This window comes from Canis aureus, chromosome 13 (genome assembly GCF_053574225.1).
Source record: "Canis aureus isolate CA01 chromosome 13, VMU_Caureus_v.1.0, whole genome shotgun sequence".
Classification (NCBI taxonomy): Eukaryota; Metazoa; Chordata; class Mammalia; order Carnivora; family Canidae; genus Canis; species Canis aureus.
In genome coordinates, this window is record NC_135623.1 from 33,926,095 (window position 1) to 33,953,734 (window position 27,640).

The 27,640-nt window shown below is 36.9% G+C and overlaps 1 protein-coding gene across 5 annotated transcripts; it reads right to left on the reverse strand.

Moving 5' to 3' along the window:
- On the reverse strand, positions 1–27,640 carry RASSF9 (Ras association domain family member 9). 5 transcript variants are annotated; one of them, XM_077845706.1, is made up of 3 exons: positions 27,184–27,286; positions 26,158–26,292; positions 1–4,755 (listed from the first exon to the last, which is right to left on the reverse strand). In XM_077845706.1, the coding sequence occupies exon 3, from the start codon at positions 4,737–4,739 to the stop codon at positions 3,495–3,497; it is 1,245 nt and encodes a 414-aa protein (XP_077701832.1). In that variant the 5' UTR covers positions 4,740–4,755; positions 26,158–26,292; positions 27,184–27,286; the 3' UTR covers positions 1–3,494. The 5 variants fall into 5 exon arrangements, with proteins under 5 accessions (XP_077701832.1, XP_077701830.1, XP_077701831.1 ...); XM_077845704.1 differs by lacking the exons at positions 26,158–26,292; positions 27,184–27,286 and adding an exon at positions 27,541–27,640; XM_077845705.1 differs by lacking the exon at positions 26,158–26,292 and having other exon boundaries at positions 27,184–27,322.

The following is a 27,640-nucleotide window of genomic DNA, read 5'->3' on the forward strand; positions in this document are numbered from 1 at the left end:
TCACATGAAAGGATACAACTATTTCTTTTATTATTCTGGATTAGTTACACTTGAAGAAATGATATATATTTTATATTTGTTACATCAGGTTTATTAAACCAGTCAGGTAGTATGAGAAGAAATAGCCTAAATATTTTTTAAAAATCTATATCTGGATTAAAAGATATTGCTTTTGTCAACTAGAAAAATACATTCTAAATAAAACAACAATCCTATTTTGAAAAACTATAAAATGCAGCCACAGAAGTATATTTTGTCACGTACAATGTTTAAATAATATAAAAATAAAAATTTAATAGATTAGAATAGGTTCAATACACTGAGAGGACATTTATTTTTTTGAGTTAGAGAAAATAAAATAGATTATTTCATTTAGGACATTGTTTGAAAGTTTGTGTCTACTACTTAAAATTCAACTCCATTCAATTCAATATATTATGCAGGATAATATATTTTTTCCTACATGCATACAATGCAAAGGAAAATACCATAATTTAACCATTGAGAGCCCTTTAAAAGGTAATATTTGCATTGCCTTAAATCAGTAACCTTGACTTTAAAATAAAAAATTTACCAATTTAAAATTTTTTTCATACCACAAAGATTTAGTGCCTCCCCTAAAGAATTCATAAGTAGAATTACTGTTACTCTTTTAAGTCTGCTAAAATGCATATTTACATATAAAACTCATGAGCATCATTTATCACACATAGAAATGATTTTTTTAAATGGCTGCGGCCTTCTAAAATTTACCATTTCAATTCAAAAATTGAAGGGCAAAGAGGTAAAGAGGTTGATTGGAGGGATTACAGTTAATAAGACAGAAAACAAAGTAATAAAACAGTAAAAAATACATTGGGCAAGGGAAATTAGGTAAGTGCATAAATAAATATAAACTAAGCAGTAATATAAGTGCTCCTCTATGAAAAGTACACCTAAAATAGTTGTAGGCTCAGAGATAAGATATTACAACTGATTAAATGGAATAAGTGTTTCGTAGAAGACATAACATGTTAAAAAAGCAAAATGGGTAGGTTTCCATGTATGGTGGATGGAGGGGAAAAAAGGCATTACGAGGGGGAGAATGAACACAGTACAGTCCATGAAAATATAAGATGTTACAAGAAGGAAGAATAGTCAGCTTTGGTTTGCTACTTCTAGCTGCATATAGCAATTTCATAGTTAACCTGTTAGGTTACTCAAAAATTTATAAACACTTTAAAGATTCTATACATAATTAAAACTAAACATTAAAGCTTAGGTCAAGTTCTATATTTATAATTCAAATTCTCAATTTAATAAAGAATAGCTCAGTATCCAGAGATGAGGGCAATTGTAGTTGCCTTATATCTGTACTAATATATTACTCTAAATTAAAGATTCAGCATGGTAACTGAAGATTTAATATTCTCATGAATCAAAAGCACAAATACATTTGTGTAACTAAAAAACAAATAGAAATTCTAAAGTGAATTTAAAAATCAATGGTTCTGCTTTCTGACAAGAGCTTATAATATAACATATTGTAAAAATATAGGAGTGGTCCTTAGAATGTATCACTGTACTTAACTATATAAAAGCAGAAGTTAATTCAAAGATTCTAAAATGAAATTATCTGTCCAGTCTGATCTCTTATCAGAACCTCTTCTGAATTCAGATAAGTAATCAAATTTTATAGCATATAAGTAATGTTCTTTTCATTATTTTCTCACCAGAGTAATCCAAAGAGATTGCTTTCAACATTGCAATTGGTTTATCACTAATGACAATCTTATGAATTTAATCCCCAGAAGTGAACAATGACTTTATCAATAACTTGCCCTATTGTTGAATGATTTAATGAGATATTTGGCAAATAAACTTCCCTTTCTCAGATGACTATTCAATTCCCTTCTTTTTTTAAATTAATAATGTTAACATTATTACTTTTTAATCAATATGTTTTCCCTGAAATTCCTACATTCTCTACTAGCCAATTTCAACCGAAGCCTTAGCATTATCTTAGGTGTGAGAAATAATAACACAGATAGATGCTCTCCAAAAGTGAAATCCTAAACATTCTGAATATTTTCCCAAAGACTGGTGAAAAGTCTGGGGGATGGAGAAATGAAAAAATAGGAAACTCAGTTAAAACATGCACTACAGTAAGAATGGGAATAAAAAGGACTGAGAAAAACAAATCTTCACCATATCCACATATGAAAACTTAAGTAAAATAATATTCTTACTTGCATGGACACTGACATACAGGAAAAGTGTCTTAAAGAAAAAATAAACCACAGTGATATTTATTTAACAGTACAATAAAACTGTTTACAATATGATGACGTCATGTGTTTACTGGCAAGAAGCAGAGAAGGGAGAGAGGGAGGAAAACTTCCTAACTAAACACCAGGTAAAACCAAGCCTAGTTTGGCACTCTAATGAGTGTCACTCAAGGTAGGATCTAAATTATCCTATATTATCCGTTCAGTTTGTTGGATATTTACTAGCATCCTTGGGGGAGGAGTGGGGTTAGAGCTAAAGCTAATCTTTTTTTTTTTTTTTTTTTGCACCTTAGCTGAAGATCTACAGAGACAATCTGAATTCCAGTGTAACAGAATAAAAGGTTTCTGTCCATGTGAGTTCCCCTTTGTAGGTTCAGAGACAAAATGCTAATACTTAGAGTATACAGAACTCTGTTTTACCCACACAAAGGACCACAAGTTGCCTCTCTTGGACTTTTGTAGACAGGGTGTAAATAAACAGGACTGCGACCCTGTGATTTTCTCTGTAACCCACATCACACCTCACTCAAAAAACGAACCTGCTCCCACCATTTGTTCGATCAGAAGATTTTTGCTTTGTCAGAGAAAGCCCAGACTTAGTTCTTAACAACATGGTTCTTTCTCCTCTGTAACCCCCATCCAATCCACTGCTAGATCTATATACATGTCCCATGGGCAGCCCTTCCCACGTCTCGTCATCTTAAAACAGGTAGAGGGGTTCAGAAAGTGACACAGATGAAGTGCATTCTAAGTATCAACAGGAAGAACCAAGACTTGAATTCATACAGTTACAACAGAATAGCTGTCATGTACTTTACAGACTTAAAAATTCCAATAATACAGCTTTGAAAAAATATGTTACAGCGCATTTTTGATTTTACTTGTTCACGTGAATAGTTCCAATATATTGACTGCAATATTAAGAACTGGTTCTGTTTGCTTAAATCATTTCTCAAAGAAACTGTAAGAGATTATAATTCCCATCAAATTATTTCTGTTCTACACCTGCAAGCTATTTGTGCTGCATTCCTAATAAACAGCTCACCGTCTGAACTTGTAATAATTAGGTCACTTTAGAACTCTTAAATCAAAAATAAATTTTCTCGTTTGTATTAGCTACTGAATACTTAACATGATTTACATCGTTCTCAGAATGTGACATCTAAAATAAAGTTTCCTATTAAACAAACATGAACATTAAGGTAGGTCAGAGACAAGCCAGTCAAATTATGTTGACAATAGCACCATGTCTCCTCCAGTTGTTTCTGAGTCCTGACTATGGTTAGAGCTGATACCAGTGTCTGAGTCCGTGTCATTTGTATACAAGTTAAATACTCTTTGAGTCAAGGAGGGAACCTCCCCACTGCTGTTGGGGACCTCAGATTCCTTCCCTCTGTTTTCCTTTAGCTGGTATCCATCTTTGTTGCTAATATGAAGTGAATTAAACTCCTTGGCCAGGAATTCATACTCTTTTGCTTTCATCTGAAGCAATGAGTCAGTGTATTTAATCTCCTTCTGGATGCCACTCAAGTGAGAGTGGATTTTCAAACCAGCTTTCATGCTTTTCTCCAAATCACACTTGACATTTTCTAAATTGGAGCTTTCAAGCTCACCTGCAGCTGCCCCTTCTGCGTCCTCATTTATCTCTGTGCAAACACTTTTTACCTCTTTTTCTATTTCAGCAGAGAGCTTCTCAATGAGCATTCGGTAATATGCTAATCTTTCCTCCAGGTGTACGATTCCGTCATTTTCAGTCAGGTCCTCCAAAATCTGGTTTTCATCAGAATGCAAGTCCAGCTTTTGCGCAACTTCACTGAAACTGGGCATTAAATATGCATCCTGGACATAATTTTCTCCATCATTTTCTACCCTATCAAGGTGGAACTTAGCTTCACACTTTTCAATTTCCAGATCCAGCTCTTTCATTCTCTTGACTTGCTGATGAATAGTATGGTCCTGGGAAATGATCAGATGAACTAATGTCTCCATACTATCTCGATCATGGGAAACGGTGTCCTGCTTAATTTTAGCCAGTTTCCGGAACGTTTTTCTGACTATTCTTTTTTGTTTATCTGGTGGTAATGTCTTCATGTAATTTGCTGGACTGAGTTCCCACACTTTTTCTGTGTTTTGCACTAATTTGGCTTCAGCTGTCCGCCACAATGGAACCGGAAGAAAAGCATCTGCTTTAACCAAAACAAATTGCATATTGGGCTGCTCATCTCCCCAAGCTTTCCAAAGCTTCAGGATCCTAGTGAGTGGAGGAAGAACCCGTTCTGAGCCTCTCCACTTTTCTATGATGCAGTAATCACTGGGCTTCCCCAGCAGAAATCGTTTCTCTCCAAATGTAGTCTCATGTTCCTCAAGCAAAGCCTGGATGACATCAGCAGAGGTGGTGCGTTTAGTTAACCCACAGACGATCTTCTCTTCTTGGCAAACCCAAACCACAATTTCCTTCTCCTCTGAATCCATGCCTTTAGTGGGAGATCTAAAAGAAAAACAAAGTACATTATATTTCTGTCATCACCTGTGTAAGCTCAGAAACATGATTTAACTTTAATACTCTTTCCAGATTTTATCCTTAATGAGAGATGTATCTTGAGCTTGAGACTACATATGAATCAGAAGTTTTACTGCAAGAAAAAAATTGGAAAATATCTTAATTCCTTTTATTCCCTGGTGGGCTCTGGAAAGAGCAAACTGTCATCAAAGACAACTGAGGCTATTTTATCTACAGAAGTCAGCCACAATATAACTACGATCAGAATGGCTAGAGTTAAGACAATAATCAAAGTGGAGATGAATAAAAAGAGATAAAATACGACCATTTTGCCTGGAGCCTTAGGACCAGAGAAAGACGATGGAAGCATAGGTAGGAATGCTGGGATGATAGTAGAGTCATAGAGCTAAAAAACAGCCCATTATTGAAAACAGCCATACTTTCGTTCAACAGATGTTTATTATATGCCAACCATATGCCAGACATGTCTGACAATACTAAAGACACAGCAGTACACAAAGGAGAAGACAACACAGATGATTATTGTAATAGCAGGTAGTGGTAAATACTAAACAAAATTAAACAGGGTAAAGAGACAGAGAAAGACTTGGAAGAAAGAGAAGTCTATTTTATTCGGAGTATTTAGGAGAGACTTCTCTAAGAAGATGACCTTTGAATAGGGGCATAAATTTTGAGGAGGCAATCAAAGATCTAAGGGAAGAATTCTAAAAGTGAACAGAAGTGCAAGGGTCATGAGGCATGTGTTCTAAAGACAGAAAGAATGAGAATGTAGTTGGGAGACTTGAGGGTAGTGGAGGTGGGGATTGTTGCTGGAGGAACGGTCGAATGAAAGGTGATGAGATCTAGCAGAAATGCATATCCCAGGATAAGGCATTTGGATTTTGTTCCAGTTTTACGGAGAAGCCATGAGAAAGGTTTATGCAAAGGAGATTTATGATCAAATTTATACTTTAGGTATATCTGGCTTGTTTAATGGCATGGGTGTAAAAAGGGGGGGGGGAGGGCAAAAGCAGAGGCAGGAAAGCTTAGTTGAAAGCCTTGTGCAGAGATCTAAAAAAGAGAGAATTGCCTGGACTAGGGTTTTAGCAGCAGAGGTATTAGGAAGTGGTCAGAGGTGGGACGTATATACAAGTAAAGACTTGATTGTAATCTCCTTTGTAGCACAGAGGGGCAGGGAAAAATCAGCTTTCTGAAGAAAAGAAAAAACCACAGAGGTAGTAAAAGAAGAAAGTTCAGTGGTTTCTAGGCTATTCCCTGTAGAGAATTTTTATGATTGTATTTCCATCATGAGCGTAAATCAAATTGACCCTGTCTTTCATAATATCTCCTTAAAAGAATGGTAAGAAATGACATATACTGAATTATAATCCAATATGATTTGTGGAGACAAGATTTTCAAATAGTAATTGGCTTGCTGTGAAAGTTACTTTATTTATGTAGCACCCTCAAAGCATATGATTCTTGAAGTATTATATGAAAGAAATTTTCCCTGGCTTCTAGAATGTTTTAACACTTAGAATTTATAGTGTTTATGTTTTAGTACCAATAGTGACTAATCCTGCAGGATTATCTTTATTTTAAATGCCCAATTATTACACCTTGGTTATTGACTTTCCTGAGGTCATAGAGTGACTACTAACAGTGAAAGAACAAATCAATGACACCAAATAAAAAAGGATACCCTCCAAATTTAAATATCCAACTCTACCAAAATTTTATAAATAATTATTCAAAAAGTCATACGGGGCTGTAATTATTCTCTTATAAAATATTTAACATTTAATGAGCCAGCATTGAATAATGTGATATTTGATAATATTTACAACTCATCATTCAATAATTCTAAGCAGCAACAAGTGGGTAGAATAGAATTTAGAACAATAGAATTATTTCATATTTTAATTAGTAGAGGAATAGCACACAAATACATTCTAAGCAAAAATAAATAAGCACTTAAAGTAACTACTGTTTGTGTTATGGCTCTACAGCACAAATTACTTCTAAATTAATCATTACTTTCATCTGTTTGGATCATGCATACGAGATACTCAAAATTAACTTTTTTTTTTTTTTTTTACTTTATGCAGGTGTTGGAAGTTTACCTTTCAAATTGCATAATTTGAAAAGAAGTAAACCATGCGCCATGCACTTACTTTATATTAAATTACAACTATTTTGGGGATCCCTGGGTGGCTCGGCAGTTTAGCGCCTGCCTTCAGCCCAGGGTGTGATCCTGGAGTCCCGAGATCGAGTCCCACATCGGGATCCCTGCATGGAGCCTGCTTCTCCCTCTGCCTGTGTCTCTGCCTCTCTCTGTGTCTCTCATGAATAAATAAAAATAAAATATTTTTAAAAATTACAAGTATTTCAATATGTAATTTGCATAAATAATGGTAAAAATAACAAAATGGAGTAACTGTTGTAATTGTCAAGCTTATAAGATAATGCCAATAGCTATTACATTAAAACTAAGAACATAGGACATCTTTATTTTATACTATTTTTTTAGTATTCATGGTTAAACTAAAAAAATATCCTACTAAAAATAAATAACACTAAAGATTATAACCATCGGCCATAAAACATTTAATAAACTGTTCTAAGCTCTTGCGTATATCAAGTCTCAAGTCATTTAATCCTCACAAGGTAGGATAATAAGGTAGGTAATAATATTATCACCATTTTACAGATAAAGAAACTAAAGCACAGGGGTTTTTAATGACTTGCACAGTTCGAGGTGCATTGAGGATTCAAACCCAAGCAAGAAAGTAGGCTCCAGAGTGCAATGTAAAAACAAGTTTATTAGTTTGATGATTCTCTTTTTAAAAAATTTTTTAAGTAATCTCTAAACCCAATACGAGGGGATCCCTGGGTGGCGCAGTGGTTGGGCACCTGCCTTTGGCCCAGGGCGCAATCCTGGAGACCCAGGATCGAATCCCACGTCGGGCTCCCGGTGCATGGAGCCTGCTTCTCCCTCTGCCTGTGTCTCTGCCTCTCTCTCTCACTGTGTGGGACTATCATAAATAAATAAAAAATAAAAAAATGTTTAAACCCAATATGAGGCTGGAACTTACATCCCCAAGATCAAGAGTCACGTGCTCTACTGACTGAGCCAGCCAGGCATCCCTAGTTTGATCATTTAGATATGTGGATTAAGTTGGAGAAAAAAATCATAAAATACACTACTTTTTTACTAGGAACATTATTTTATAAATTTGCCTTTGACAGGAATGGAACTCTAATGTCCCATTAGAATACTCCATTGGTCAAGGGAAGACTTTTCCCAATGGCCAGTCATGGAGAAAAGTGTGCAAGAATGTGTTATCTTCTTCTGTGCCTTTTCCTTGTTAATCTTGTTCTTACTCTGATGCAATACTAAAAAACTACTGACAGGCCTGGGCACCGGCATTAGCTGACAGATCACATAATATATATTCAGACCTTACTGTTGTTTTCTTAAGAGTCATCCCTATGCCCTGTTCCATTTTCTGGAAACATGAGCTCTGGGTCTGTAAGAAAGGATGACACATGACCTGTAACTTCTTCAGCCCTACACTATAGTGGCGAAGCAGACTGAGAGGCAGAGATCAGGGAATCCTTTGGTACCCTTCGTCGAATAATAATGATGATGTAGGTGACAATTCCCCAATACTTCCATACCCCTATCCCAGTTGGGACCTTTTTTGTTTTGGAAGATTAAGTGCTTGTGTATTGTGGCCTCCCATAGATATCTGCTACTTTTCAGCCCATGTGGATAATGTAACCCTAATAGTCATTAAGCACACCTAAAGATACTATTATTTCCACATTATGTATGGGCAAATTAGTGCCTTAATAGCAACCTCACAGTCTCACTTGTTCCATTTTCTTAAGTCTACCTTAAACATCTTTATATTTTCTTGAGTCATTTATCTCTAAATATTTTGAGGGATTTTTACAACCATCATTCAAACCAGATAATTTTCAAAAGTTCTGCCCTTAGATTGAATATGTTTAAAAGTAATGACCAATGAATTTCCATAATAAATCTTCCATACCTAGTAAAAGATTCATCATGTTTAAAATCTACTTTTTAAACAGACCTCTAACTTTGAAAACTGTATTTATTTTACAATATGGCCTCTGATGAAGTTTCTATCCATTCATTTTCCAATCCTCTGTACCCTTCACTGTAATACTGCAATATCTGACTCGCATTTTTCATAAGGTTGCTGCAAATATTAAATAACAGAATGAGTAAGAGACCTTTGAGAACTGTGAAAAATTTACTGGGTAAATATAGGTTATTAACACTAATAACAAAATTACTGTTATTAAAGCAGAGAGGGGAGGAGTGTTTTTAGTATGCCCATTCAGCAATCTTATTGACCTTGCTATGGTAGTTAACAATATTATTTTACAAATATTTTCCAACCTGCCTCACTATATTTTTTCACCTGTTTCAACTCATCAGTTTTTTTGCATGTGTACTTCCAGTGTAACATAACTGTTTGGTCAATAAGAGACATTTTAAAGCATCATTAATAGAATCTTTGGATCACAGATAAGCCAAGAATGATTTTATTCTTTCTCTGATTTATAATCCTCTGATTTTGATTAAAATTGTACTAATGAGGTTCAATACACTAATACATATATACATATATGTGTGTGTGTATATATATATATATTTCAACTATTTCATAATTCACTGTTTACCTTTTTTGGAATATCATCAGAAAAATAAGATTTATATGCTAAATAAAACTCTTAAACAACATGTATTAACTTCACTTACGGGTACTTTTCCATATTCACTCTGAAATAATAAAAATTAAATATTGGATTTCTTGCCTTCACTCTATTGTCAATTATGAAATTGAAAATATTTCTCCATTGATAATTAATTTTAATACCACAAAAACAATGACACAGAACTGAGTTGGCTTGTAATTACAAATGCAATGTTAATACACCCAAATATTTCTTCAACACACTTCCACTGAGTAATTATGCACAAAGCATCAGAGGATAAATTAACTATCTAAATCTGGAGTTAAGATAAAATACTTACTACGATATTACAGTGACAATTTGAAGATCTCGGGAAATACATATTTCCTGAGAAAAGACTCTGTGTGAAAGCAGAGAAAAATGAAGATAAATGGATAAACTGTGGCCATCTTTATTCAGTTGTCCAGAGGAAAAGGACGCTGAAGTTGGGGTACAGGGAAAAAATCAAAGAGCAACATTTATCCCTAGTGTATATTAACATTAAAGTTTAATTGAAAGTTGACATATAAAACTTATTAGGACAAATGTTTCATATGGAGGCCTACTTTTCAAACCAATAAGAATCATTAAAATGATAATTCACTAATTAAGAATTACATTACAAGATATGCTTTTAAAACCCAGTATATGATCACTAGAATGCAGTCTATAGATATTTATGGAAAATATTTGAACATGCAAATAAATTTTCCATAGAACCTCTATTACAACTATTTCGGAGGTCAGCCCAGAAAGTCTGATACTGGCACAAGCTAGCTGCTATGTATAGGAGTGACTCCGTGAAATGTTTTAATTGCTTATATCTCTTGGGAACCATATTCCATGCTTAGAAATCAATAGTTAGAACTTTTTCAGTTCCCAGCTATTGCTGGTACCTGTGCCTGAACATTCTGACGGAAGGATCCATCCGTATGAAAGATGAAGAACTGTGGAGCTTTGGGGGCGTATCTCAGTCTTGGTCCATTGCTCAAACACTATTCTGTTTCCTTCTTATTCCTATTACCTATTTTTTAAACTGGAGATTCCTTCCTTCTAAACCAATGGTTCTCTATCAGGGGTGATTTTGGCCCCCCCACCCCAGGAGATATTAACAATACATGGAGACATTTTTGATTTTTATGTTAGAGCCCAGGGGTGCTACTAGCATCTAGTGTGTTGAGTCTGGGAACATAATCATCCCACAATGCACAGAATAGTTGTCTAGCAGTAAAAGCTTATCCAGCCACAAATGTTAATAGTGGTGCAATGGAAAAATTGTGTTCCAGATTTACTACTACAAAGCTTCACCTTTTACCACCCCCCCTTTTTTTTTTTTTTGCATCTTCTTGGAAAATCTAATACTAAAATTTATGAAAACAGAAATAATAAACAAAGGAGACATTTCCCATCTTAAGTACTCTAAAATAAATGATGAAAGTTGGCATTCTCCTTAATGGAATACAAACACAACATTTTTTTCTCCTTTCACCCCACAGCCTGTTTTATGTTTGTTATTATTAATCCTGCCCAACTGGATTTCCCTCTGTTAATCTCAGAACCGGTCCTAAGGAATATTGATATCTGCATTTAGATCCAATAGAAACACAAACATTCAGAACAGGGTTAATTTTAGTTTAGGACTAGTAAATCTTTAATTTCCATTCAGGACTAGTAAATCTTTGTTCTTCATTAAGAAATAATAGTTGAATACCTATGACATGAAGGAAATGGTCAAGAGGCCAGCACAGTGTCAGCGGTGTGCTGGGAGATGGGAGTCTGTAGAAGGGGCTTTTGTGTTGCTCTCTTACTACTTTGCAATCTCTTCTGCCCTGACAGAAGGGACAAAGACCAGAAATAGGAACGGACCCAGAGTTTGAGAGAAGAGGAGGTCAAGACAATATCTTAGCTTTTTCTTTTTTTTAAGATTTTATTTATTTGAGAGAGAGAGAGAGAACATGAGCAGGTGGGGGGAGGGGGAAAGGGAGAGGAAGACTCCCTGTTGCGCAGGGAGCCTGATGAGATGATGTAGGGCTCAATCCCAGGACCTGGAGGTCATGACCTGAGCCGAAAAGTAGCCACTTAACTGACCAAGCCCCCCAGGAGCTGGCCCAACAATACCTTAGTCTTTACAGGATAAAAGGGAAGCTCCCAACCCACTGAGCCCAGGCTCCCCCAGGTGGCTCAGTTGGTTAACCCAACTGCCTTCCACTGGGGTCATGATCTCAGGGTCCCGGGATCAAGCCTTGCTCCCTGCTCACTGGGAGTCTGCTTCTCCCTCTCCTTCTGCCTCTGCCTCTCCCCCTGCTCCTGCTCTCTCTCAAAATAAAAAAAAAAAAGAAAAAAGAAAAAAGAAAAGAAAGGGAAATTCCCAGAAACAACCGTGGGAAATGAGAGAAAATATCTCTAGTGCCCAGGCAAGGCAGGGGGCCTTGTAGGCACGTAAAATGTCTAGATAAGTCAGAAATAGCCTTTAAAACTACCCTAGGGATAAAACTACACTGAACAAAACACTGTCTTGCTTGGGTTATTTAGAAGACACCCTGAATTTTAATACTGTCCAGAAGTCACTATTGCTCAAATGAAATGGCAGATGACATTATATTTACAAATCTGGGGCTTTGTGCTGATTGCCGAATACAAAGCAAGGGTTGTGAATGTTCTACATTTTACCAACCTTTGGTCAAGCAAAGATATTGTCATAATATGTTTTTTTCTATGAGGGTGAAAGTAAATAAATGCTTTTCAAACTTCTCATTCCATAAGGAAATGAGAACTGTCTCCTGTGTATTTTCTTCATTCATAATACAACCTATTCCCTTCAAGTTATTTATTAAACCCCAAAACATTTATACTCCTCAAAAGATAGAAGTTAATTTTATCCTGATATCACTGTGCAATTCAACGCTATAGTGAGGAACATATGAACATGAATACATATGCAATTCATTTTTGTGTCCTGTATCCTGATTAATGAAATCCAAGATAGCAAAACAGAGAAAAAAACTTAGTTCTTGCACAGATTCTGATCCAGCAGAAAGCAGGTTTAGTGCCTCATAATGTATTTTTTATAGAAAAGATGGATGGCTATGAAATTATGAAAACCATTCTTAGGCAGTTCTTTCTCAAAACATCTTACCCTAGAGAGAGGTATGACTCTCACATTGTATGACATCCAATCAAATAGACCCTTCAATGTATAGCTCACTAGATGTGGCACTCATATTAAAAACATATCAGTAAATAATACTGGGAGATAGAATAACCCAACAATGCAAGCTTCAGAAATGATGAATGGAAATGGGAGCTACAAGACAATATTAAGAAGAGAAATTTGAACTCAGCACATTTATCTCAGGCTCAAACCTGACAATACCCTGTAAAAATTCACATTTCCTTGAATAAAAGCACATAATTCATTGAAGAATAAAGATGGATGATGATAAAAAGCAAGTCTGCCAAATTAAGTTCCATACCAAAGGTTATGAACTAATTTTGAGTTTACAAGCCCAAATTCATGCCAATCATAAAATTTAAAATGTTGAGGATGCCATAAATAATTAGTCTGGATGCTGAACATTCAAATCACATGCTATTTTCAAACAAAAATACCACATACTTCCAAATTTAATAGCATCTTTTCCCCATAATCAAAATTATCACAGTACAACTATAATTAGTTTAGTTAATAAATTACTTAGCTTCATCAATATTATATAAGAGAAAAATTTGGGATCCCTGGGTGGCGCAGCGGTTTGGCGCCTGCCTTTGGCCCAGGGCGCAATCCTGGAGACCCAGGATTGAATCCCACGTCGGGCTCCTGGTGCATGGAGCCTGCTTCTTCCTCTGCCTATGTCTCTGCCTCTCTCTCTCTCTCTCTCTCTCTGTGTGACTATCATAAATTAAAAAAAAAAAAGAGAAAAATTTATATTTTGTATATGAATGGGCAACTTTGTAATAAAAGGAATGACCCAAACACAAACAGAAATCTAAAGACAAAATTGGGTAAGGATAAAAGCTTAAATGTATTTTTTTTTTAAGTTCTATGCAAAAGTAATTGAATCCATCCCAAATTAGTTATCTTCCAAACAACTTGTCCATTCTGAATCACGGTCTTATGAGTTTTATAACTTGTTTCAATAGTTGTTAATGAAACTGTAGTTTTAGCCAATGTGAATAAATGCTGAGGATAAAATGATAGAGAAGATACGATGATCCTTATGTTCAGGAATTTGTCATGTAGCTCAGAAGGAGAAAAGCTGCACTTAGATTCTAAAAATTCAAGACCATCTTAAACATTATTGAAAATCATGAGACAGACTCTGAACCGATATAGTATAAAATTCCAAAAACTAAAAAACAATCATAAAACTTAAGTCATATTTAATAAATAATAATAAAGGCATAGTAATTGGCCTCAATGTCTTCAGTTCATTATCCAGTCCTGTAACTCTTTGAAGAAAGTCTGATTAAATAAAAGAGGTTCAAGAGATTTAACTTGGGGCAATATGCCAATTGAGATCTTGTCTAGAAGGGTACTTGGGCTGGCTCAGTAGGTATAGCATGCGACTCTTGATCCTGATGATGTCATGAGTTTGAGCCCCAAATTGGGAGTAGAGTTTATGTAAAAATAAATAAATAAACAAATTAAAATACTTTAGATCTTGACTGTAAAGAAGACCCCTTCAAATTGTGATTTCACATGATTATGTGTGGACCTGATGGTAGAAGGACAGGTACTCAAAAAATAGTGACGTGACTAAGGAGAAAAGGGGTGTGCATGAAGGGTACATTGGATAGTAGCTCACTTTCTTGAATGCTTAGTATGTGCCAGGCATTGTTCTAAATGTTTTATATACATTAACTCAGTTCATTTTTATCACAACCCTGCCAGATGGGTCCTACTGTTAAACCCATTTTACAGATTAGGAAACTGAGGCAAAGAGGTTAAGGATTTACACACACACACACACACACACACGGAAATCACAAATTTTATGTTCTACTAATGCCAATTTAATCTCCTAGGAAGTAAGCCAGACATGCAGGGTAAGAAAAACCCTCCACGTAACATAATTGCAGGGTAAGCTGTAATATATAAATCCCATAAACAGAGAAAAGGGAAAGGAATGTGTAAAGAATGTGTATTGGAGACAACTGGGGGTTAAGTAAATTAAGCTCCTAGTTCAGATTCCGGAAATTGATTTAATAAAAAATGTAAATATTTAACACGTAGTATTTACCAGATGAAATGCTGAGCAAATATCTAATCTCATTGGAGATTCTTAGGCTCAATTCCCAGTGTCACCTGTGCCTGGCAAATACCTCAAGTTTCCTTGTTTATTTGTACTTTTGAGAGAAATATTTTATAACAAACCATACATATACTTATTAAAGGAAAGTTCCCTAGCCTGAATATTTAGTTTAATGACAGTTGTAGTTATGCCAACTATTAGCATGGGTTTTCCTGTGGGCAGCTAAATCCATAATAGGTTTTGCCTACTTAGTGGAAGATATTTCCTAATGATGGTGACTTTTTAGCTTGTACCTGCCTGCAGCCACCTACTCTTCCCTCCCTAAATGGATTCTGAAATCTGTTGGCATTTGAATGGCACTAAAAATATGTAAGAATTTACATTATCCAGTAGGATAGCTAAAAACACAAGATGAGCTCCTTTATCCCTGATTTTCACTTTCTGAACATACTCTATAATAATATGTGACTTCCAAATGGAAGCTTCATCTGAAATAATCAGCTCTTTGCATTAGTCACAAATAAATTACCTGCAGAGCAACAAAAAGATGTCTACCTTGTAGAAGCAGGAATATACTGGGGCTTGTCATGTCATTTTGTTTAAAAAAGCAGATACTTGAAAGTATCACTGATAAGAGAAACACAGTGGTCATCCAGGTCAAAAGCATCATATATCCATTTGCTTTCCCCAAACTTTAAACTTTTTCATATGCTCTGAATCTCACTGCCTCCACCTTCTCTAGAACTTTGCCCTAAAATGTATCCCCTTTTAAACTCCTTTCATCCTCTACCTTTTCCCCTGGTCCTTCCCACTTTCCTGTCACATTGTAACTACTATCATTTTGGCCACACATTTGCACCAACTCTTTCCTTCACAAACTCAAATAGCAATCCACAGTCACTTTCATTAATTCTCCACTTTTCAGTTACAAGAGCCCACCACAAAGTGACCATAAAGTGACCATAAAGTGATTTCCACCGCACCCACCCTCAACAGACACGTTTCTTCTTAGGCTTGTCAGAGATCTCCTAACTGCCAAACCCAGCACCCTGGAACTGATTCAACTTGACCTCTTTGCAACATTATGTATTGTGATCTTTCCTTCCCATTCTTGAAGCAATCCACGTCTTGACTCCTGGATTTCACCCTCGAAGCTTCTTGCTTTACCTTTCTAGCTTCTCCTTCACAGATCCCGCCCAGGCTCTGCTTCCTCTGCACATTCAATAAATGTAGGTGTCATGCAGGGTGGCCACAGAGTCTTCCATCAAGAGGTGGAATCTATTTCCTCCTCCCTGAATAGACCTTGGGACTTGCCATGGCCAGTAGCATGTGGTAAGAACCATGTATGCAATTTCTGGATTCCAGGCCTCAAGAAGTCTTGCAGCTTCTGCTTTCTTCCTCCTGGAATGCTGTCCTGGTACAGCTGCTTGATGAAAAAGCCTGAGATGAAAGACCATATGGAGAGCCTTCTCAGTTGTCCCATCTGAACCTAGACCTCGGCCAACCCGAGGCCTTCATTGAGAGAGCCCAGGTGAAACCAGAAGAAAAACCTCCCCCAGTTTACCCACAGAATCAAAATAAACAAGTAATATGTAAGTAAATAAATAAAATATTTTAAAATAACAAAAATCTAAAAAGAATCAAGACAAATAACAAGGTGTTGTTTTCAGCCACTAACTTTAGGAAGTTTTATTATGCAATAAGTAATAATAACTATACAAATGGCATCCCCTTGGTTCCTGTGACTCATTTCTTGTCTCACTAAACTCATTTTAGTGGGTGACTCTAATGTTGTCAACAACTTTATTAGTCAATTGTATGCTGATATTCTCAAATCTAAATATTTTGTCCTTGAGCTCCGGACCTGCATTCCCAACTTCCTTTTTTGCCTGTTTACTTCATCTTTACATGGTATAATCCACAGGAACCTCAAATTTGATGGATCAAAACTAATTCATCATCCTCTTCTCTCAGATTCCAAACTCTTCCATCTGCCTTCTAGAATGTGATTGCGGTCCACCCATCCTTTCTCTCAAGCTTGAAAACCATGGTCTTCCCAGGTTCCTTTTTGTCTCATTCCCCTCTAACAACCAGTCAGTAAGTCTGCTTTATTCATTCCCCCAAATGTCTTAAATATGCGCCTTTATGTCTACCACGATTATTATGATTCAGACAACTCTGTTTCACAACAGATTACTGCAGTAAGCTATTACATACGGTCTCATTATAAACTTCTGCTCACTTCACATCTGTGCTCCAGAATATTGCCAGTCTGCTCCTTTAAAACTACAAATCTCCCTCTATATCTTCCTTGATCAAAGTCTTTTTTTTTTTAAGATTTTATTTTTTTATTCATGAGAGACCTAGAGAAAGAGGCAGAGACACAGGGAGAGGGAGAAGCAGGCTCCCTGTGGGAAGCCCGACGTGGGACTTGATCCCAGGACCCTGGGATCATGACCTGAGCTGAAGGCAGATGCTCAAACGCTGAGCCACCCAGGCGTCCCTATTAAAGTCTTTAAATGGTCTCTAAGTCCTTTTTAAATCTGTCTCCCCCCTCTCCTGTCTTTGCCTCTCCCTCTCTCTCCTGCCTACTCCTAGGATTGCTTCCATGACCGGATGCCCCCAAATCATAGGCAAGCACTTGTCAATATGCACATTAATATGTAGATAACTAGCTATCCCTAATTTACTGATAACCCTCTGAGGATTGTCATCTATCACTTTAGATTTCATGTTTTGTTTTCACCCCGGGCTTTTCTTGTAACCTATTTCCTTGCCTGAATTACCCTTTCTCTCTCTTCTCCATTTGGCTCACGCTCTTCTTCAAATGTCCCTTCTGTTAGGGAAATTCCCTTTCCTTCTCTGAATAACCCCCTTGCCTCCACCCCAGATGGAAATGGGTGCCCTTTCTTGATGCATTCAGTAACAGCATTTTCTACTTTTCTCTTTCTCTAGTTTGTCAGTTGGGTCCTGGACTGAATCTTTCATCTACAAAGCCTAAGTGCCTAACATAGTAGATGCTAAATGTTTGTTTGATGTTTTGCAGCATGGAGGTGGAAGTACGTTTGGGGGAAGTAAGCAATGAGAATTTGCCAGTCAACTAGGGCCTGGTAGTTACAACTGTCCCAACCACCTATTTTTGTAAGTAAAGTTTTATTGGAATACAGTCATGCTCTTTTAATTATGGATTGTCTGCAACTGTTCCAATACTACATTGACAGAGTTTAGTAGTTGAGGTAGTGATATCATGGTCCAAGAAACCTAAAATATTAATTATGTGGCCTTTTCACAAAATGTTTGCTGACCGCTGACCTAGATGATTTACCTGCACCAAAAATCGAGAATACATTATCTAAATACTATGACATTATTTAAACTCCCATATCCACGTCATTCTATGTATGACTCTCCAAGGGAATATAGGGATCCTGTAGTCTCTAAACAGAAGAAATTTACAATCTCTTGGACCATCTTGGAAGTGATGGCCATCTTGGAAGTAACTTAGACCACAGGTAATGATTAAAGGATCACTAAAAGGATGGATGCTAAATGCTTCACGGAGATTGAGTGGGTTTAGCACAGGATTAGTCAGCTCGAAGGCCCTGACTAGGAAACCAGTCTTTTGCCTTTAAAGCCCTGTTCCAGGTGCAGTACAATCCATATTAATCAGTCCCATATGGACGTCAGAGGTATGAGAGTAGGCTGGATGAAAGGCTGCTTTCACAGTCCTATCTCAGGTGCAATGTGTCCAAACACCAGGTGTTTGGAGGTGGAATATTTGGGAACATACAAATTACACCTTGCATTTTTCACTCTTCACCCTGATGTTCCCTCCCCAAAATCACCTGTGCCATTTTTTCTGTTCTTTGTGATGATACAATCATGTTCCCAGTTGAGACTCAAAATTATAGTTATTATTGATTCTTTTTTTCTCATCCCGATATTTTCTGTTGCCCCATCCACTCAGTTTTGAATTCCTATAAATTCTGCTTCCATAATGACTTTTAACAACAATCACCATCTGACATGTCTTGTTCATTTATTGTCTGTTGTTTGCCTATCCACCCCATCACCATCAGTTCAGTGAGAGCAGAGATCTCGACTATCTCTCCCGCTATTTTATCCCCAGCACCTAAAACATCTAGCACATATTACAAGGTAAATAAATTTTATTGTTGAATGCATGAATTTTATTGATACCTTAAAATGCCTGCCTTATATTTTAATTATTTATGTATGTCTGTATATCTCAGATATAGCCTATATCTGATTCATTTTTAATCTTTCATCCTCCTCCAAATATGTGGTTCATCTAATATTTCTGAATTTTTTTAAAAATCATCAAATAACCATCATCTTGAGTCAGCACAGGCAAATAAATATAAGTAGATGCCAAATCTGACAAAGCGGGATAGTTGATGAATGGTTTGTTTTTAGAAGCTAAGGCAGATAAAACAGCAGTATGCTCGGACTGTGGAAAGTATTATATAGCACAAGTTGTCATTTCACTTAATCCTGGAGACTGTGATCACATCAAGTTCTCCTAATTAAAGGTAGAACCACTAAAGATGATCAACAGTTTTTTAAAAAGTAACATAGCCTAAGTTTCATGCCTATCATTAATAGTTCTAGGAAGAAATTCCTTGGCTTTCATTATCAGAGTAGGAGAACAGATGGTCAAGAAACCAAGGCTAATAGTTTAAAATCTTCTGCTAAAAAATGCCTAATTCTTGGCACTATTAAAAAAAGATGGCATCTCAGGTCCACAATAGCCTCACAAGTACTTTTCCTAATTGTGTACAACTCTTTTCTTCATAGGAGATTGCAGTTATTATATGTCTACCCCATGGAAACACCCACGGTTTTTCAAGAGCATCCCTCATGGCTTCCAGGCAAATGTAAGCTCCTTAGCTGCAGATCGAAAAATAGGTATCCTCGAGCTCTATCTCCTATGAAAGACTATGGTCTCCCCAGACTAATGCTTTGTCCCTGGATCATAAGTACCCTCAGTTGGACCATCACTTTAGGGAATTCCAAAGGGATTGAAAACCATCAGAGTGAATGAGGAGCATTAGAGTAGCCGAAGGTATCCGAGGTGGCTAAAAAACATCCTAGTCATTGGTTGAGAACAAGCCTACACTGTGCAGTCCGTCATGAAGCCTCAGCCATCGTGTACCATAATCAGTGAGCATAAAAACTTTAGCTAAAGTTGGACCACTATCTGCATTAATAAAGTTAAAAATGTCCACAAAATAGAATAACCCCATTTTACAAACTGATGTAAACTGACCAATTTAATATTATTATTAGGGGACGCCTGGGTGGCTCAGTGGTTCAGTGTCTGCCTTTGGCTCAGGGCATGATCCTGGGGTCCTGGAATCAAGTCCCCCATCAGGCTCTCCGAGGGGAGCCTGCTTCTCCCTCTGCCTCTCTCTCTGTCTTGTGAATAAATAAATAAAATCTTTAAAATATTAATATGATTATTAGAAGGAACATCAGCCACTATTTGACTGTAAGTCTAATACTACTATATACACATATCTTTAAAATTTTTCTGTATACTTCCTCAATTGTAAATTCTTTTTTTTTTTAAACCAACCCAGCTGAGATTATGGAATCTTGCCAAACTGACCCCATTTCCACCTGCTTCTTGATCCTTATCTCTTGATTATCCTGTATCTTAGTCAGACTTACCACCGTGTGATTCAGCCCCCTCCTACATATTTTTATGCATCGTATTGTGTTCCCTACTCTTGTCCAAGCCTGTCCCCTCACTGTGGGAGTTTAACAAATGCTATCTAATTACGATGATGCTCCTTTTATTTTCCTTTACCTCCATGTACTCCTCTTTCATAGACTTCTTCTTAGAGGCAATCAAAAACATTTATTGAGCACCTACTGTACAAAGGAACAGCCTTCTACAACTGCAAGAGAGTATACTCTCGTCTTCTTAATTGCTTCATAAAGATTGTGATTTTACCTATCCTGTCAAAGATAGTTTCCCATGGAAGAGTGATTTGGAAGAAAGTTCATGCTTGAGATATTTAACTACACTGCTGTTCTCTCAATTAGTTTAATCTCTTAGGAATGAGGTTGTGTCTTTGCATGTCTGGTACAATACCAAATAGAGAGTCCACGAGGCCTGAAGAACTGAAATAAAAAGACAGCTACTCCTAATATTCTTATACTTGTGTTATTAAGCTTAAAATTCTGCATAGCAAACAGCAAACTCTCAATAATTCCCAGATATTATAATTTATAAACTAATCAAGTTGGAAATAAACATTTGATTTTTGCCATAATACTACCTTTCATGGTAGGAGTTATGTGGCAAGGCATCATGTTTTGGGTAAAATAAAATTACACATAAAAAAAAATCTATCTTTTAATTCTATTTTCTTTCTTTAAAAAAAACAAAAAAGATTTATTTATTTATGAGAGACATAGAGAGAGGGAGGCAGAGACACAGGCAGTGAGAGAAGCAGGCTCCCTGGGATCACAGCCTGAGCTGAAGGCCGAGGCTCAACCACTGAGCCACCAGGCGTCCACATCTTTTAATTCTCTTTCATAAGTTATCTTGAAAAGGTAAACAAGCAAGACAAGAGAATTAAACTCTATTCTGCAGTGGGTATTTTAGAATTATAGAACCTTAGAAATTAAAGGGACTTTAAAAATCTAATTCAGGGGTGTCTGGGTGGCTTAGTCTGTTAAGCATCTACCTTTGGCTCAGGTCATGGTTCGGGTTCCAGCCCCCCCCCCCCCATTTAGAGTCTGCTTCTCCTCTCCCTCCCCAACTAGTGCTCTCTCTCGCATGTGCATTCTTCGCTCATTCTCTCTCTCAAATAAATAAATAAAATCTTTAAAACAATTAAAAAAATAAAAATCGAATTCAATCTCTCATTTTATTAGATAAATCTAAGACTAAAAAAATTAAATTATGTATCCTTTCTTTTTATAAAAACTCCTCAAGGACACATAAGGAAACATCCCTTAAACTATGGCGTGCTACACATTGCCAAATCGTTAATGGTCTAAAAATTTGGCTCAAAAGAGGTGTGAGGATTAAGCCTAAAAGCTATCAGAATTCAAATATTGGGATCCCTGGGTGGCGCAGCGGTTCGGCGCCTGCCTTTGGCCCAGGGCGCGATCCTGGAGATCCGGGATCGAATCCCACGTCGGGCTCCCGGTGCATGGAGCCTGCTTCTCCCTCTGCCTGTGTCTCTGCCTCTCTCTGTGTGTGTGTGTGTGTGTGTGTGACTATCATAAATAAATAAAAATTAAAAAAAAAAATTTAGAATTCAAATATTATGTCAAGATCAAAAGATAGTTTTATATAACACTGATAGACTCATTCTAACCATAGTCAGTAATTTATAATATACCTCTTTAAATCTAAGGAGGAAAAATGATCAGTGGGGATAGAGAAGTTCTGCTGACATTTCAAAGACCAAAATATACCATGTCTAAATATTAAAAACTTAGATATACTTCATCGCATTTCAATCCTATAGGCCTAAACAAAGAGTGAATATTTATTGAGCTTGTATTACTATTCTAATATTGTGCTGTCCTTTAAATATAACTAGCTTTAATCTCATACTAATGGTTTAGGATTAACTCTGTTTTAGAGATGAGAAAACTAAGTCCTAAATAGGCCATATGCAATAATGGTTAAAGGCACAGATTTGAATCCTACCTCTGCCACTTACTAATTATTGCACTGCTCAGTCTTAATGGCTTCAAATGTAAAACAGGCAAAATAATAATAGTACCTTCTTCACAACATTATTTTATGTATTGTGTAAATCACTCAGAGCACATAGTGCTCTAAGAAGTATTAGCAGAGGTGGACTTACCCTGAAGCTAATGAAGCTTAAACAGAAGGACTGCCTCATTTGTACAGTTGTCTTTTCCAAAATCACCTTAGTAATACTTTTATTCATAATTGTGTATTAAAAAGCAACCCTCCTCTAACTGCCAAACTTGGATTTTCCCTTGTATGCTATTATTATTGTTGTGGTTGTATTAAAAAGATTAAATATTTGCCCAAGGGCACATGATTAGTAATGGTATATCTGAGATATAACCTAATGTCTGCTGGAATTCTTAGCCAAGATATTTTTCTGCCTATTTCTAGAATATCCCTTTGTCTCATGAAGTATAATTATCTTATACAAAGAGAACAGATCCTCGTATCATGTAAGAAAACAAATATTTGCTAATCATATTTCCCTCTTATCTCAAAAGAAGATGTTCCACACTTAGTGGTGGCATCTATAGTAGCCATTCACCACCACCTGCCAAACCTCACTGATATACATGCTTGGAACAGGAAAGGAAGGAAGAGCATCTCTTGAGAAGATGAGCTATCCTGCTCTTTTGGTTTGTTTTCTATCAAAAGCCCAGTAAAGTCTATTTATCAGATATGGCCCTTGATAGGAAGGAGGAGCTGCGCCTAAGAGCAGGAATAATGGGAGGTCCACTTTGAACTTATGGATTCATTCCAGTTACCTATGCATCCAGTCAACATAAATGTACCGATGTACCCTGACCCACGTACTGTATGGGGACCAGCTATATTTGAAGAGTATATGTTGAATTCATTTATTCAATCAACAAATATTTGAGAAGCTATTCACTGCTTATCTAAAAAGGAACAAGACGGGTAAGGTCCCTGCTCTCACTGAGTATACTCATGAGAATGTTTTATAGATATCTTATGTCACTTTATCAAAACAGAGGCCACTCTAACCTGCAGATAGAAACCTTTGAGGATAACTTCCCTTGTTTGTTGGCATATTTAATACTCACTGGTCATTCTTATTCTTGAAATACCTTGCATTTCGCCTCCAGTGCTCAACACATACCCACGATTCTATTCCATTTACATGAAGTAATTACTTTGCCCTTGGGTGACCATTCACCTTAGTAATTTTTCTTAAATGATAATCAACAAATACGCAAACTTTCTCTAGAAGGAGCAGAATTACAACAGGTTACACAGAAATGGAATCACAGTCTAGCTTTTTAAAAAGCTAGTACGTGTTGTACGTGTTTTGCCAAAAAGATGTCTTTAAAAATTCCGAGGCAAGTATACATTAAAGAACATTAGAGCACAGAAGCATTTTGAATTTTTCTTTTCCACATACACATAGTACAGATAACATATTTCCTCATTTTAGAAAGCCAATTTGCTAGAGACAAAGATTAACTATCAAGGACTGGAACCTACATACTTCTGGAGGAGGTAAATACATGCCACTACCCAACTTGATTCTATTTTCAGAACTAAAATTAAAAGAAGACAGCCCCATTTTTAGGGAATTTTTAGAGCTATCATCAGATCTCCTGGAACTACATGCCAATCAAATAACATCCAAACTTTCTAAGTTATGCAGTCCGGGTAATAAAGTTGTTCTATAAATAAAACTGTTAACCAGCTACAAACTTTTAAACATTCTTTTTTCAAAAAGTCCACTTAAGAACCTTTATCGCCTTGACATGTTTCATGAATTAATACAGTACATAATACAACATCTTATGTAGTGGATTTTTAAGTTGGCTTACAGTTGGGGTAACAATTCAAGATTTAACCTAGAGCTCAATTTCACGGCCTTCACTGCCCTCGGTGTAGTTTTGCCAGAGATAGAGCATTCCAGTCATTGTTCCTAATGGGCTATCTGCTGCCAACTAATAACTACTTAAGTTACCAAGTATCATTAGGGAAAATCTCTTTCAGAAACTCCTGGGAACTAAAAAGATGTACGTACTCAAATATCAGACATTTCTCAATCCAATTTCAGGGACATTTTAAGTATTATTTGAGGTTAGACAAAATAGTACACAACAATTCTCCATTCTGCAGAATTCACAAAACACCATATTTCTAATTTCAGAGAAAACATCCATCTTGCCCACAACTTTTACCCTAACCGCAAAACTTAATTCTTCCTTCTGATGAAGCCTTTGTGGCACTGTTATTACAATTAGAAAATTTTAAAAGATTAATTCTGATTATAAACATAAAGGATCCTAGATTGGCCCCATTTCTTTTATTTACATGAAAGTTAGAAATGAAAAGCATACCAGTTTTGTGTGCCAAAATACAATCATTCACGGCTATGCATTATTCTCAAATTTCCTAAAGACTGTTTCCCAGTTTTTTATTTATATGCTTCTTAAATTTTAGAAAAAGATTATCTAGTGGAATAGGATTAACTCGGCGTCCAAATCCATAAAATTGTTTATCTATTTCCTTGGGTTTTGGATTATATCAAATGTCAACCAATCCTTTAAGAAGTATTCATTTGTATACAATACCAGCTGAGCTCAGACACTGAGTAGAGAATAAAATAGCAACTATGTTTTATAATTTAATTTACAACATCATATAAATAACTGCATCACAGGTCCATAATATGCCAGGCACCGTCCTAGGCATAGAAACACAATGGTGACTAGAGAGGGCACTGCTCTCTCTAAAGCCGTATTTTCTAGAAGATTTCATGCCTCAGACTTTGAAAAGACGGAAAGAGAATAGATGCAGAGAAGTTCAATAAATAAACTTTGTCAAAATTTTATGATCTCGAATTCCTACTATTCCTTTTAGTAATCTGCATTTTTTTCCCTTGCTGACAAAGATGCAATGATGTTCAAGTAGCTCCTTTACTTGTGTAAATTATACATCGCAAGATAGACAAATGCGTTTCTCAAATTCTTCCTTTACATTCTACAAGGAGTTTTAAACTATATATTTGAGGAATGCCTTAGCTGTTATCAGATAAATGTCCTATCGTCAATTGCATTTACAATCAAAGGATGAATCACCTGTCATTTAAGGAAAGATAGTTTTTATATGTCCAAATAAGATTATTCAAATAATTATGGAACCCAGCAAACAAAATAGATAGATGTAATCATGTCACTAAGTTTTATCTACAGTTTCACCTTTGAGAAGGTGCAAAAATAGAACAAAATAAAAATACCTCCTGTATAGCAAATACTGGACACTGAAAAAAAAAATACACATTAATTCTATCTCAATACACCATGCGGCTTCTGTACCCCTTAGTTTGAGATACCCATATTTTTATCTCTCTGACCGCTGCTGTGGCTTACATTTTTCTTAAGGGTGGAAAAATACAAATTTGTAAAGGGAAGCACTCAAGGATCAGAGCAACTTCTACATAACCTCACTATTACCGCTTTTATCAAAACACGTTCTTAATAAAGCATCACCGCCGGGAGCACCATTCCATTTTCTCAGAGAAACTTGAAATACTGTTGAACTCCTCATTTTTTATTGTTCTCTCCATTATTTTAAAATTTTGCATAGAAGCTCTCATATTAAAAACTGTATACTTACCTCCCTGGATGAAAGCCAGTTTTGTGGGTAGATGGCACAGTGGCAAAATTGAAATAACCGAAGTAGACATGCACCTCCCTGAGGGAAACTCACAGGGGCGCACCACAAAGTTCTTGGCATACCAGTTACAGAATTCTAGAATTAATAATAATCAAAAACAAAAACACACATACATGAAGCAGCCCTGAACTATAAGATGTAAGAGTACGCTTAGAAGGATCAGCATGCCAGAAACATCATCTGTTTTGTAAGACCACGAACTTTGCCCCCAGTAATTTTAATATTTTTTTGATGGCATTTAAACCAACATACTTCAAAAATAATGCTACTGAACAATCATTTAGGAAGTAGTAAGTCTCAAAAAAAATTTCTTTAAAAAAAAGAGGTAGTAAGTGTCTTCTGTTGGCAAGGAAAGACTTTTGGGATAGTTTTAATGCCCTGACCCGACTAAAATACACACTTATTTTCAACCACCATCATTAACATGTTTTTAAAGAATATCCAGCCAGAATCCTTTATTTTAGCGTAGTCTCACTAGGTACAAGAAATGCCATATTTGTGATCCGTTACCAAATTATTAGCAAATAGAACTGGTTTAGGGAGTTTCATGGTACTCATTATTGTTCTGGCTTCTTAAGCAAACAATCAACTGAATCATGAATGCATCTGGAATGAGTTAAAAACAGAATTTTTCAAGCAGCCGTCTGCGCACCAAATGTAAAGATGGACTTTTAGGTTGTATCACCACAAATTATCTTGCAGACACTCTGAAATAATTGTGTCACTTCCTACCGTGTAATTGGATGCTTTGAAATCTACCCTGAGTAAATTCTGACAAGTACTAACAAGCATGATGGAGAGGAGAGTTATGGAAAAGCCCTTATTCCCCAAATAAATATATTAAAAGACCAAACCCCGTGTCCAAAATGATCCTCACATGGTTTTAGCACAAAAAAAAAAAAAAAAAAAAAAAAAAGTAACACTGGGGTGTTACTAAAATATTTAATGGGACTGAGACACACCTACCGGCTCAAGAAAACTCTGTGTGTTGTGTGAGGGAGACACAGCAACAGAGAGAGGGAGAAAGAGCGAAAAACCCGTATTTAGCACATTTCCACCACGCGCACTGCAGGCCTGAAGCAGCAAAAGGAATCAAAGTTAAATCGCAGGAAAACGCCCGGGGGGGGGGGGGGGGGGCAGCTGCCGGGAGCCTCCCGCGCCCGGGCCCCGACCTCCTCCGGGCACGTTCCCGGCCTGCCCGGCCCCGAGCCCCGCGGCCGCCACCGCGCTTCCCCCGGCGCCGACCCCGCCCCGGCCGCCCCGGGCCAGCGCCCCCCCCCCCCCGGGGCCCGGCCTCCCCGAGGGGCGCCCGCCGCGCCTCACCTGCTCCGGTGCCGGGTCCGCAGCAGGCTCCGCCCGAAGGGAGCCATGGGGCCGGCGCCGCGGGGCCGAGGTCGCGCCGGGGGCTGCGGGGGCTGCGGGG

What these genes read in the sequence shown, in the direction of transcription:
- RASSF9 (XM_077845702.1), bottom strand. Translation starts at nt 16,012, where the DNA reads ATGTGCAGAGGAAGCAGAGCCTGGGCGGGATCTGTGAAGGAGAAGCTA. An exon ending in GTGAAGGAGAAGCTAGAAAG is followed by an intron (nt 4,756 to 15,959) that starts GTAAAGCAAGAA and finishes TTTTTCTTTTAG; the next exon opens with ATCTCCCACTAAAGGCATGG.